Here is a 14506-nt window from a genome sequence, read left to right as displayed (position 1 = left end):
GAAAAACTGAGTTTAAATGTATTTGGCTAAGGTGTATGTAAACTTTTGACTTCAACTGTACATACACAACTTTATCTATACTGCGTCGTTAACCAGGTTTTATGGTAAAGTTCTATAGTATAGACAATCAAAAGGTATGCACAGTTGCATGCTGTGTAACCCCTCCCATTCCACATGACCTGGGTCAAATAGTTAGTAGCGACCTGGTTATTCTCCTGTCCTGGGGTGCCACTCAGCCCTGCGGCTGCCATATAAGTGCTTCCGATGGTCTTGATCTTCTCAACTCCACTGAACTTGGGCTTGGACAGTAGCTGTGTGTGGGTAAACAAGTGGATGTGTGAGCCAGGGTTAGCTGTGTACTTATTTCTATTACTGGGACATGTGCAATTTTTGTTTGTTGATGCGGTTCTCTGACCTCATCAAAGTCTGCTATGATCTCGTTGAGGAGCCTCAGACACTCCAGACCTTCCTTGTTGATGTCACACTCTGTGTAGAACTCTTTGAAGTCCGGTACCGATGCGAACATCACGCACACACAGTCATATGACTTGTAGTACAGATCCTGAGGAGGAAGCAGGGCTACAACTTAAGAGGGAATGCCATGTAGGAACACTAAGCAGAAGAACATAGACATACACTTCACAACAGAGATATAGGGAAGTTTCAGGTTCACACAAGAAATATGAGACATTAGAGCACAGAGCCACATCTTTAAGAGAAAGACAATTCAGAATGATGAGAGGGGCAGGCTCACAACAGTTCCTCCAGTGCTAGACGTTCCTAACTGTTTTCACTGTGTTCACTGTGTTGACGTCTGGCAAGGACATGGCCAGTGATTAGGCTGTACAAGAGTAGCCAATGTTAAACGGGGACTCTAAAACCCATTCTCTGGGAGAGAGGGAGACCATCGAAGTCCCATGCTTCTGCTCCTAGATGTCAAATCTCTGAGGAAAACTTCAAAGCATATTTGTACTTGTTTTTTTTCTCATGCTTTTTGTTGTGTTTGTTTGATTTGACAATGTGTCATCAATTGGGATTACTATTGTCAGGTATATGCAGTGTTCAAGCTAAGCTGATGAACACTCATCTTTAACTGAAGCAGCTTCAGTAGACTACTTCTCAGGCTGTAACCTACATGTCAAACACAAATAGCTGTTCTGTTGTGTTTGTGCTTCCAGAAAAACATGTCAAGAGTAAATAGTTAAACCACATTTATACAAAGGCTGAATTATTTTCTCTGTCACTGACTTAAAGACCTTAGTCAAAGTGTGTCAGTGTCCATGGTGATTTAGTAACACACTGGTCATAACACTGTGACTGGGCTGTGCAGGGCCGGAGTGAGGGAGACATCATAGTGGAGGGGATGTCCATGGCCTTCAGCAGTAAAAGTAGGCCAAGCTCTGAATTTCTGCAAGTTTGTCATATCTTATGAAGTAAGACAAAAATATATTACAGAGTATTGTCAAACTTGTTCAGAATATTGTTAATTTCTTTTAACTTTAATTACACTATTTTGATTAAGTGACTTATCAGTGGTTTGTCTAGTGTATTTATGTCTGTATCATGTGGACTATTTGAGAGTGGCCAAGAGTAGGGGCAGCAGGAGTTGATGTTGAATGTGGACTATTTGAGAGTGACTGAGTAGGGGTAGTAGGAGTTGAGGATGTTGCTGTAAGAATGCAGTGGCTCTGTCTCTACCATGCTGACACAAAGATGACATCACAATTCCGATGAAGGGGCTGATTCATGGAGTTGTGGGTTGGTAGGTGGAGTCAGACAGGCACTGATATACGGTACAATGATCCATAGAAGTGGGACCGCCCTACCCTGGGGGTTCCATCCCATAACCACACTACTGGACATCGTAATAAAGCATTTACAGGTAAATCCAATCAATTCCACTACTAAGTGTTTCCCACTAAGCTTTAGTGAGTGCAGGCCAGTGGAGATGGGACCCCAGTGCAGATAGGAGGAGGAGGGGAGAATGAGTTGGACTCAGTCGACTACCAGTCATCCATCCTGGACTCCTACCTTGTACTTCTCAGTAAGTAAAGTGTTTGTGAGGAATCCCACCTCGTTCTTTTTATTCTCCCCGACAAACAGCGCAGCCACATGGGCCGGCAGCACGTTCTCCAGGAGTAGGCGATTCAGGTTCTCCCTGGTCTCGATCTCATCCTGCTCCGTACGGTTCTTGTTCTTCAGAAGGAAGTCCTGGCGGAAGCATGACTCATTCTACAGGACAGAAGTGATGTGGTCATTTAGTAGTAAAAGGAAAGAGGTAGTGGAAGAGGGGGGTAGAGAAAGAGAGGGGTAGAGAGGGGAAGAGAGGGGTATTGGAAGAGGGGTGTAGGGGAAGAGAGGGGACAAGACAATGAGAGGAGAACAGAGGCCAACAAAGAAGAGGAACATGTCCTGACCTGTTGTGAGATGATGAGCATGGTGACCAGGAACAAGGTGATGTATATGCAGCTCATCACCTTAGGGTGTTTGACCAGCCCCAACGCTCTCAGGATGGTCCCAGAGTCCTCAGTTCTGGAACACAGAGCTCAGGTGTTAGAGGTAATCTAAAGTAAAGCTCAGTATAAACCAGGTAGGATATAGTACCAGGTGTTTGATGCACAGTACAGAACAGTGTTGGGGTCAATTCAGTAAGTGGATTGAAATTCAATTAATGAATTGAAACAACCTTCATAGAAAACAAATCAGAAATGACTTAATAATATATAAATGTTCCTGAATCACTTCTTGAATTGAAAACTGAATCTACCCCAGGCCTGGTACACAACACATGCTATAGTACCTGTTTTCATTGAGTTGGTTGTAAAGCATTTGTCCATAGCAGCTGAAGAGACCAGCCTTGGCGCTGAGGATGATGATGTAGTAGGCTGCGGAGGCCAGGGTGAGGAAGACCACTTTAACCTCAAAGCTCACCCTCAGGAACACTCCACAAGCTATGAGAGCCAGGATACAGCTGAACACAGAGTACTGAGAGAGAAATAGAGAGACACCGAGAGAGAGAAATAGAGAGACACCGAGAGAGAGAAATAGAGAGACACCGAGAGAGACAGAGAGACACCGAGAGAGACAGAGAGACACCGAGAGAGACAGACACCGAGAGAGACAGACACCGAGAGAGACAGACACCGAGACAGACAGACAGACAGACAGACAGAGAGACAGACAGACAGACAGACAGACAGACAGACAGACAGACAGACAGACAGACAGACAGACAGACAGACAGACAGACAGACAGACAGATAATGGAGTGAGGAGACCATGAAAATCATCAATGGAAAGTGCCAGTTCTTCATTTCAATGTTTATTATTTGTAATTGATTATATTTATTTGAAATGGCTGAGTATATATTTGCAAACAACAATAAAAACACTGAAATGGAAAGTATAATTTCATAACTGTGTGTTGCAAGCGGGCCGTGCTCTATCAACTGAGCTACAGAAGACCTGTTAGTGAGGGATATTGTAGGCATCACTCACCGGCAGGTAGAACAGGCTGCCTGGATGTTGCTCACTGGAGTTGTCAGATCGAATCAGATCAGGGTTACTATTGATATCACACGGTGACTTCGTCTGGATGAAGCACTAGAGGGAACAAGAAGATTTGATTGACAATCAACCGCTAAGTGGGTCTGACTCCGAAAACAAAAAGGCTGTAAAGCATGTGTTATTGGCATGTCTGTTGATGACTTGATGTTCTTCTTACAATAAGACGCTAATGCTCTTGTTGCTATAAAAAGTTTGTAATTGCATGTACACGTGAGGGCATTCTGTTCTATGTTTAATCAGTGAGCTGTGAGATAGTGAGTTGTTGCGTTAACTTACCAGGTTGAAGACTGCTAGGATGATGATGACCGCAGTGGTGATAGTGACCAGAGGGAGGCGCACACACGGCCTCTTGACCACTGCCTCGGACACAGCAGGCAGCCACTGGCAGGACGACAACTTCTCCGGAAACAACCGCTGAGGGTGGGAGGAGTGAGGCATCCAGCCATGGGAGAGGAGGAGTGGATAGGAGGGGAAGAGGGGAAGAGATGAGTGTGTATATGGGGGGTGAAATGCATGGAAGAGACAATGTGTGACTTACTAACACAGCAGCACTGAATGTTCAGTCTATTTTCAGAAAGACAGGATAATACACTGAGTGTACAAAACATTAGGAACAACTGCTCTTTCCATGAAATAGACTGACTAAGTGAAAGCTATGATCCCTTATTGATGTCTCCTGTTAAATCCACTTTAAATCAGTGTAGATGAAGGGGAGGAGACCAGTTAAAGAAGGATTTTTAAGCCTTGAGACAATTGAGACATGGATTGTGTTTGTGTGTCATTCCGAGGGTGAACGGGCAAGACAAAAGATTTAAGTGCCTTTGAATGGGGTATTATAGTAGGAAGGTGTTCCTAATGTTTTGTACACTCGGTGTATCTCTGACTAGTGAATGTAATAACTACACTACCTGTCTGTCTGCACCATGGCATTGAGATGGTATGCACCAGCTGTCAATTGCCACATAACATCAACGTACAGCTTCACAGGAAAAGACCCGGGGATAGATGGAATAGCTTATGCATCCTAGCCAGAAAGCGTGTTTCCACTGTCACAGTAAGAAATACACACAGTACACACACACAGTACCCCACCCCCACACACAGTCAACTAAGCCTTGCCCTGTCCAGAAATAGGCCTTGTTGTGACCTAAGCCTAAAACTCCCACTGACCTGCAGGTGACCTGCGAAACAGATGCCCAGGGTCAACAGGAGGACACAGGCCAGCACTCCAAACGACATTCCCAACATTTTGGAACTGAGGGATGAAGAAGGGAAAAGATCCAACACTGAATCCCAAAAGTTCAAATATTGGTTGTCATGCCATTATTGTTTCCATGGTTTAAGAGGAACAACTATTATTACTACTGCACCAGTCAATATCGGTTGAGAAATATATTTTGTATAGCCATAAGGGAAAATCACTCACTCTTTTGTCACAAACATCTGAACCACAAAGATGCAGAAGAAGATGAAAGTGGCACAGCCAATGTAGTGCTTGAACATGGGCAGATCAATGGCTCGGTACTGGGGAGGAAAGAAGAAGTCATGTTTGAACCTCTCACAAATACTAAGAACACAGTTTTTACAGTATGTATAGTGCATTCAGAAAGTATTCAGACCCCTTGACTTTTCCCACATTTTGTTATGTTACAACGTTATTCTAAAAATTATTTTTTTTAAAACATTTCCTTATCAATCAACACACAATACCCCATAATGACAAGGCAAAAACAGGTTTTTAGAAATGTTTGCAAGTTTATTAAAAACAAAATAAAATTATGGCATTTACATAAGTATTCAGACCCTTTACTCAGTACTTTGTTGAAGCACCTTTGGCAGCGATTACAGCCTTGAGTCTTCCTGGGTATGACGCTAAAAGCTTGGCACACCTGTATTGTGGGAGTTTCTCCCATTCTTCTCTGCAGATCCTCTCAAGCACTGTCAGGTTGGATGGGGAGCGTCTCTGCACAGCTATTTTCAGGTCTCTCCAGAGATGTTTGATCGGGTTCAAGTCCATGCTCTGGCTGGGGCACTCAAGGACATTCAGAGACTTGTCCCGAAGCCACTCCTACATTGTTTTGGCTGTGTGCTTAGGGTTGTTCATCTTTTCCTTGATCCTGACTAGTCTCACAGTCCCATGCTTCACAGTGGGGATGGTGCCAGGTTTCCTCCAGACAAGACGCTTGGCATTCAGGTCAAAGAGTTCAATCTTGGTTTCATCAGACCAGAGAATCTTGTTTCTCATCATCTGTGAGTCCTTTAGGCAAACTCCAAGCGGGCTGTCATGTGCCTTTTATTGAGGAGTGGCTTCCGTCTAGCCACTCTACCATAAAGGCCTATTTGGTAGAGTGCTGCAGAGATGGTTGTCCTTGTGGAAGGTTCTCCCATCTCCACAGAGGAACTCTGGAGCTCTGTCAGAGGGACCAAGGCCCTCTGCAGCACTCTACCAAATAGGCCTTTATGGTAGAGTGGCTAGACGGAAGCCACTCCTCAATAAAAGGCACATGACAGCCCGCTTGGAGTTTGCCTTCTTGGGCGGCCAGCTCTAGGAAGAGTCTTGGTAGTTAGTAGTTACTTCTTCCATTTAAGAATGAAAGAGGCCACTGTGGTCTTGGGGACCCTCAATGCTGCAGAATTCTTTGATACCCTTCCCCAGATCTGTGCCTCTACACAATCCTGTCTCGGTGCTCCTAGGACAATTCCTTTAACCTCATGGCTTGGTTTTTGAAAGGGGTCTGAATACTTTCCGAAAGCGCTAAGAACAGGTGTGGTCTGTGTAGGCTAATCAGAGATATCAAGAGATTGAACCAAAGAAATAGATGCCGATATAACATTTAGCATGTTGTAAGGGTTAGGAACTAAAATGTCATGTATGAATGTTTTTCTTTATACTGTATCTTACATAAAGGCTCTTGACATTGCCATTGTACAGATGTACATGTTGTATATTAGGACAGTAACGCTCCAGTGTATGAAGACCATAGAGTCTGTCAATTGATAGTTAAATGTACTCATTCCAGAGACAACTGATATGTCTTTATATTGTATCTATAAGGTTCTAGAGATGTTCATTGTGGAGATGTACCTACTACAGTGTATACTAGGACAGCAATGCTCCTCTCAACGGTGTCTAGACAGCTCTGAGACAGACTCACCTGTTTCTCCAGCTCTTTCTTAGGGAACCACACAGCCAGACTGCTAATCTCAGACTTCACCCACTGCCTGGAGGTCACATGGGGAGAGAGTGTGAGGAAGAGTGTGTGAAAGAGTGTGAGTGCAAGCTTTACAACTCAATAGCTAAAATAAATGTTCAGATAGCTTTGACTCATCTTTGTCAATATTATTCACAATTGGCTAAATAAGACTTTTCTCAAGGGATATGTTGGTGGCTAGGAAGATTAGATAACATTAGATCCTTAATTCTGAGTTTAGGCTTAAACTTGTGGTCCTACCTAGTGACTATTCTCTGAATGTCTTTTGACTATTTAGTGACTATTGAGACTAACTTGTTGCTGAGCTCATCGATGGTGGTGGTCATCTCATTGTGCAGCTCCTCATCAAACTTGCTCTTCTGGGACTTGTTCCTGTAAAACACTCAAACAATAAGGAAGAGGTAGACTAGCAGACACACAGAGGCCGACAGACACACACAGAGGCCAACAGACAGATGCAGACAGACCGACCAACCGACCGACACACAGACCGACCGACACGCAGACAGACAGACAGACAGGCCGACCGCCACGCAGACAGACAGACCGACCGCCACGCAGACAGACAGACCGACTGACACGCAAACAGACAGACTGACACGCAAACAGACAGACAGACACGCAAACAGACAGATAGACACGCAGACAGACCGACTGACATGCAGACAGACAGACTGACACGCAGACAGACAGACTGGCACGCAGACAGACAAGCAGACAGACAAGCAGACAGACAGACAGACAGACAGACAGACAGACAGACAGACAGACAGACAGACAGACAGACACGCAGACAGACAAGCAGACAGACCGGCTGACAGGCAGACAGACAAGCAGACAGACCGGCTGACACGCAGACAGACCAGCTGACACGCAGACAGACAAGCAGACAGACCGGCTGACACGCAGACCGGCTGACACGCAGACAGACAAGCAGACAGACCGGCTGACACGCAGACAGACAGACACGCAGACAGACAGACAGACAGACCGACTGACTGACACGCAAACAGACACGCAGACAGACACACCGACCGACACGCAGACAGACACACCGACCGCCACGCAGACCGACCGCCACGCAGACAGACCGACCGACCGCCACGCAGACAGACAGAGCGACCGCCACGCAGACAGACAGACCGACCGCCACGCAGACAGACAGACCGACCGCCACGCAGACAGACACACCGACCGACACGCAGACAGAAACACCGACCGTCACGCAGACAGACTGACCGACACGCAGACAGACCGACCGACACGCAGACAGACCGACCGACACGCAGACAGACCGACCGACACGCAGACAGACAGACAGACTGACCGACACACAGACAGACAGACCAACCGACACGCAAACAGACAGACACGCAGACTGACCGACACACAGACAGACAGACCGACACGCAAACAGACAGACAGACAGACCGACCGATACGCAGACAGACAGACCGACACGCAGACAGACCGACCGACTGACACGCAGACAGACACGCAGACAGACAGACCGACCGACCGACACGCAGACAGACACGCAGACAGACCGACCGACACGCAGGCAGACACGCAGACAGACAGACCGACACGCAGACAGACAGACAGACAGACCGACCGACACGCAGACAGACAAACAGACAGACCGACCGACACGCAGACAGACCGACCGACACGCAGACCGACAGACCGACCGACACGCAGACCGACCGACACGCAGACAGACCGACAGACACGCAGACAGACCGACAGACCGACCGACCAACACGCAGACAGACCGACCAACACGCAGACAGAACGACCGACAGACCGACACGCAGACAGACAGACCGACCGACACGCAGACAGACCGACCGACACGCAGACAGACAGACCGACCGACATGCAGACAGACAGACCGACCGACATGCAGACAGACAGACTGACCGACACGCAGACAGACAGACACGCAGACAGACAGACCGACCGACACGCAGACAGACAGACAGACCGACACGCAGACAGAGAGACAGACAGACTGACCGACACGCAGACAGACAGACAGACTGACCGACACGCAGACAGACAGACAGACAGACACGCAGACAGACAGACAGACCGACACGCAGACAGACAGACAGACCGACCGACACGCAGACAGACAGACAGACCGACCGACACGCAGACAGACAGACCGACCGACCGACACGCAGACAGACAGACCGACCGACACGCAGACAGACCGACCGACCGACACGCAGACAGACCGACCGACCGACACGCAGACAGACCGACCGACCGACACGCAGACAGACCGACACGCAGACAGACCGACCGACCGACACGCAGACAGACCGACCGACCGACACGCAGACAGACCGACCGACCGACACGCAGACAGACCGACCGACCGACGCGCAGACAGACCGACCGACCGACGCGCAGACAGACCGACCGACCGACCGACACGCAGACAGACCGACCGACCGACACGCAGACAGACAGACCGACCGACCGACCGACACGCAGACAGACAGACCGACCGACACGCAGACAGACCGACCGACCGACACGCAGACAGACCGACCGACCGACACGCAGACAGACCGACACGCAGACAGACCGACCGACCGACACGCAGACAGACCGACCGACACGCAGACAGACCGACCGACACGCAGACAGACCGACCGACCGACACGCAGACAGACCGACCGACCGACACGCAGACAGACAGACCGACCGACACGCAGACAGACAGACTGACCGACACGCAGACAGACAGACAGACCGACCGACACGCAGACAGACAGACAGACCGACACGCAGACAGACAGACCGACTGACACGCAAACAGACAGACCGACTGACACGCAAACAGACAGACTGACACGCAAACAGACAGACTGACACGCAAACAGACAGACTGACACGCAAACAGACAGACAGACACGCAGACAGACCGACTGACATGCAGACAGACAGACTGACACGCAGACAGACAGACTGGCACGCAGACAGACAAGCAGACAGACAAGCAGACAGACAGACAGACAGACAGACAGACAGACAGACAGACACGCAGACAGACAAGCAGACAGACCGGCTGACAGGCAGACAGACAAGCAGACAGACCGGCTGACACGCAGACAGACAAGCAGACAGACCGGCTGACACGCAGACCGGCTGACACGCAGACAGACAAGCAGACAGACCGGCTGACACGCAGACAGACAGACACGCAGACAGACAGACAGACAGACCGACTGACTGACACGCAAACAGACACGCAGACAGACACACCGACCGACACGCAGACAGACACACCGACCGACACGCAGACCGACCGCCACGCAGACAGACCGACCGACCGCCACGCAGACAGACAGACCGACCGCCACGCAGACAGACAGACCGACCGCCACGCAGACAGACAGACCGACCGACACGCAGACAGACACACCGACCGACACGCAGACAGACACACCGACCGACACGCAGACAGACTGACCGACACGCAGACAGACCGACCGACACGCAGACAGACCGACCGACACGCAGACAGACCGACCGACACGCAGACAGACAGACAGACTGACCGACACACAGACAGACAGACCAACCGACACGCAAACAGACAGACCGACTGACACGCAAACAGACAGACTGACACGCAAACAGACAGACTGACACGCAAACAGACAGACTGACACGCAAACAGACAGACTGACACGCAAACAGACAGACTGACACGCAAACAGACAGACAGACACGCAGACAGACCGACTGACATGCAGACAGACAGACTGACACGCAGACAGACAGACTGGCACGCAGACAGACAAGCAGACAGACAAGCAGACAGACAGACAGACAGACAGACAGACAGACAGACAGACAGACACGCAGACAGACAAGCAGACAGACCGGCTGACAGGCAGACAGACAAGCAGACAGACCGGCTGACACGCAGACAGACCGGCTGACACGCAGACAAACAAGCAGACAGACCGGCTGACACGCAGACCGGCTGACACGCAGACAGACAAGCAGACAGACCGGCTGACACGCAGACAGACAGACACGCAGACAGACAGACAGACAGACCGACTGACTGACACGCAAACAGACACGCAGACAGACACACCGACCGACACGCAGACAGACACACCGACCGACACGCAGACCGACCGCCACGCAGACAGACCGACCGACCGCCACGCAGACAGACAGACCGACCGCCACGCAGACAGACAGACCGACCGCCACGCAGACAGACAGACCGACCGCCACGCAGACAGACACACCGACCGACACGCAGACAGACACACCGACCGACACGCAGACAGACTGACCGACACGCAGACAGACCGACCGACACGCAGACAGACCGACCGACACGCAGACAGACCGACCGACACGCAGACAGACAGACAGACTGACCGACACACAGACAGACAGACCAACCGACACGCAAACAGACAGACACGCAGACTGACCGACACACAGACAGACAGACCGACACGCAAACAGACAGACAGACAGACCGACCGATACGCAGACAGACAGACCGACACGCAGACAGACCGACCGACTGACACGCAGACCGACCGACTGACACGCAGACAGACACGCAGACAGACCGACCGACACGCAGGCAGACACGCAGACAGACAGACCGACACGCAGACAGACAGACAGACAGACAGACCGACACGCAGACAGACCGACCGACACGCAGACCGACAGACCGACCGACACGCAGACCGACCGACACGCAGACAGACCGACAGACACGCAGACAGACCAACAGACCGACCGACACGCAGACAGACCGACAGACCGACCGACCAACACGCAGACAGACCGACCAACACGCAGACAGAACGACCGACAGACCGACACGCAGACAGACCGACACGCAGACAGACAGACCGACCGACACGCAGACAGACAGACCGACCGACACGCAGACAGACAGACCGACCGACATGCAGACAGACAGACTGACCGACACGCAGACAGACAGACAGACCGACACGCAGACAGACAGACAGACAGACTGACCGACACGCAGACAGACAGACAGACTGACCGACACGCAGACAGACAGACAGACAGACCGACCGACACGCAGACAGACAGACAGACCGACCGACACGCAGACAGACAGACAGACCGACCGACCGACACGCAGACAGACAGACCGACCGACCGACACGCAGACAGACAGACCGACCGACACGCAGACAGACCGACCGACACGCAGACAGACCGACCGACCGACACGCAGACAGACCGACCGACCGACACGCAGACAGACCGACCGACCGACACGCAGACAGACAGACAGACCGACCGACACGCAGACAGACAGACTGACCGACACGCAGAAGGACAGACAGACAGACTGACCGACACGCAGACAGACAGACAGACAGACCGACCGACACGCAGACAGACAGACAGACCGACCGACACGCAGACAGACAGACCGACACGCAGACAGACCGACCGACACGCAGACAGACAGACAGACCGACACGCAGACAGACAGACAGACCGACACGCAGACAGACAGACAGACAGACCGACCGACACGCAGACAGACCGACCGACCGACCGACACGCAGACAGACCGACCGACCGACACGCAGACAGACCGACCGACCGACACGCAGACAGACCGACCGACCGACACGCAGACAGACAGACCGACCGACCGACACGCAGACAGACAGACAGACCGACACGCAGAAGGACAGACCGACCGACACGTAGACGGACAGACTGACCGACACGCAGACGGACAGACTGACCGACACGCAGACAGACAGACATGCAGACAGACAGACCGACCGACACGCAGACAGACAGACAGACCGACCGACACGCAGACAGACAGACAGACCGACCGACACGCAGACAGACAGACAGACAGACCGACACGCAGACAGACAGACAGACCGACACGCAGACAGACAGACAGACCGACACGCAGACAGACAGACAGACCGACACGCAGACAGACAGACAGACCGACACGCAGACAGACAGACAGACCGACCGACACGCAGACAGACAGACAGACAGACCGTCCGACACGCAGACAGACAGACAGACAGACCGTCCGACACGCAGACAGACAGACCGACCGACACGCAGAAGGACAGACCGACCGACACGCAGACAGACAGACTGACCGACACGCAGACAGACAGACCGACCGACACGCAGACAGACCGACCGACACGCAGGCAGACAGACAGACAGACCGACCGACACGCAAACAGACAGACAGACAGACAGACCGACCGACACGCAGACAGACAGACAGACAGACAGACCGACCGACACGCAGACAGACAGACCGACCGACCGACACGCAGACAGACAGACCGACCGACCGACACGCAGACAGACAGACCGACCGACCGACCGACACGCAGACAGACAGACCGACCGACACGCAGACAGACAGACAGACATGCAGACAGACAGACCTACCGACCGACACGCAGACAGACAGACAGACCGACCGACACGCAGACAGACAGACCGACCGACACGCAGACAGACAGACAGACATGCAGACAGACAGACCTACCGACCGACACGCAGACAGACAGACAGACAGACAGACCGACACGCAGACAGACAGACAGACAGACAGACAGACAGATGGATGCTGGTAAACCAGCCAAGATCATGCAGGTTATTCAGTCCCAGTGTGCTGTGCAGGGAGGCAACTGGTTTAGGCCATTCTCAGCATTAGTGGAAACAGAGAGAAGGGGGAGGTGTGTCATTCATTCTATAATGTGTGTGTGTGCAGGATGTTGTGTGTTAGTTGAACTCTGGTGACTGAACAGGAGTCTCCCAGCAGTACCCCTGCTCTGTGCCCCCTGCCCCACCAGGAAGGAAACACACACACAGACAGAGACACACAAAGACAGACACACACACAGACAGACACACACACACAAGGTATTTATAACAGCACATAACTCCAGTGGGAAAACAAAAAGACACTTTAAACACTTAGTAGAGAGTGGTTACTATGCCCTGCTTGCTTTGTAAAGGCATGGGAATCCATGTGGTGCCCTGTTATACAGAAGAGGGAGGCAGCTCTAGGCAGTATGGGGGGGTAGGGAGAAGTGTTAACCCAGAAAGAAGGGTTGGAGGTTAATGGTGCTGGTGAAACATCAAGATTCTCCTCCTCCACTCAGAAGGGAGAACTTGCGTTGTGAGCCAGGCTGGCACCACTCACTTATAGGTGCTGAGCGGAGGGGCGGGCGAGGAGAAGGGCTCCTCTACAGACTCATCAAAGCTGTCAGGGACCAACAGTGAGAGATAGACACATTCAACATGGTGACCGTTGTCGCTGTATGGGACTGTTGTGTGTTGTATGTGAGGATTCATGTGTGCTAAAACAACAAATGTCTGTCTCCATAGAATGGATCAAATATTAATAAAGCTTGTATTGTAACTGAATAAAGAAACTATTGTGTTTTTATTAAACATGACATGAAGAGGGACTGTTCCTGACCAAATGAAAGAACATAGGAAGGGCCACCAACCATATCGGAAGCAACATAGCCGGTTCCTGTTAAGTGTCCATTCACAGTATCGGTGTCCACTAGAACCACAGCCGAGACAAAAGGTCTTACGGGGCAATTTTCTTATTTCCCTGTCCTGTCTACTGCACTCACAAGTGGTTCAGCTTTTGTCAGTAATGGGGAAAAAGAGACAAC

The 14506-nt window shown here is 51.1% G+C and overlaps 1 protein-coding gene across 3 annotated transcripts in view; it reads right to left on the bottom strand.

The window, feature by feature from the left end:
- The window catches only part of LOC106587576 (adenylate cyclase type 2), an 86141-nt gene that overhangs the window by 3482 nt on the left and 68153 nt on the right, over window positions 1-14506 (bottom strand). For 2 of the 3 annotated variants that reach the window (XM_014176096.3, XM_014176099.3), the window contains exons 13-24: window positions 14023-14082; window positions 7074-7151; window positions 6723-6789; window positions 4994-5091; window positions 4738-4822; window positions 3844-3981; window positions 3499-3603; window positions 2801-2985; window positions 2418-2532; window positions 2074-2232; window positions 416-562; window positions 204-311 (exon numbers count right to left, since the gene is read on the bottom strand). In XM_014176096.3, coding sequence (XP_014031571.1) covers window positions 204-311; window positions 416-562; window positions 2074-2232; window positions 2418-2532; window positions 2801-2985; window positions 3499-3603; window positions 3844-3981; window positions 4738-4822; window positions 4994-5091; window positions 6723-6789; window positions 7074-7151; window positions 14023-14082 — 1345 coding nt within the window. The remainder of the gene's footprint in view (window positions 1-203; window positions 312-415; window positions 563-2073; window positions 2233-2417; window positions 2533-2800; window positions 2986-3498; window positions 3604-3843; window positions 3982-4737; window positions 4823-4993; window positions 5092-6722; window positions 6790-7073; window positions 7152-14022; window positions 14083-14506) is intronic. The other variant, XM_082969597.1, reaches the window with a different exon arrangement.

Source organism: Salmo salar, chromosome 26 (genome assembly GCF_965601325.2).
Source record: "Salmo salar chromosome 26, fSalSal1, whole genome shotgun sequence".
NCBI classification, from domain to species: domain Eukaryota; kingdom Metazoa; phylum Chordata; class Actinopteri; order Salmoniformes; family Salmonidae; genus Salmo; species Salmo salar.
Note: the sequence above shows the minus strand (reverse complement) of the source record. Positions and strands in the feature narration are given on the sequence as shown.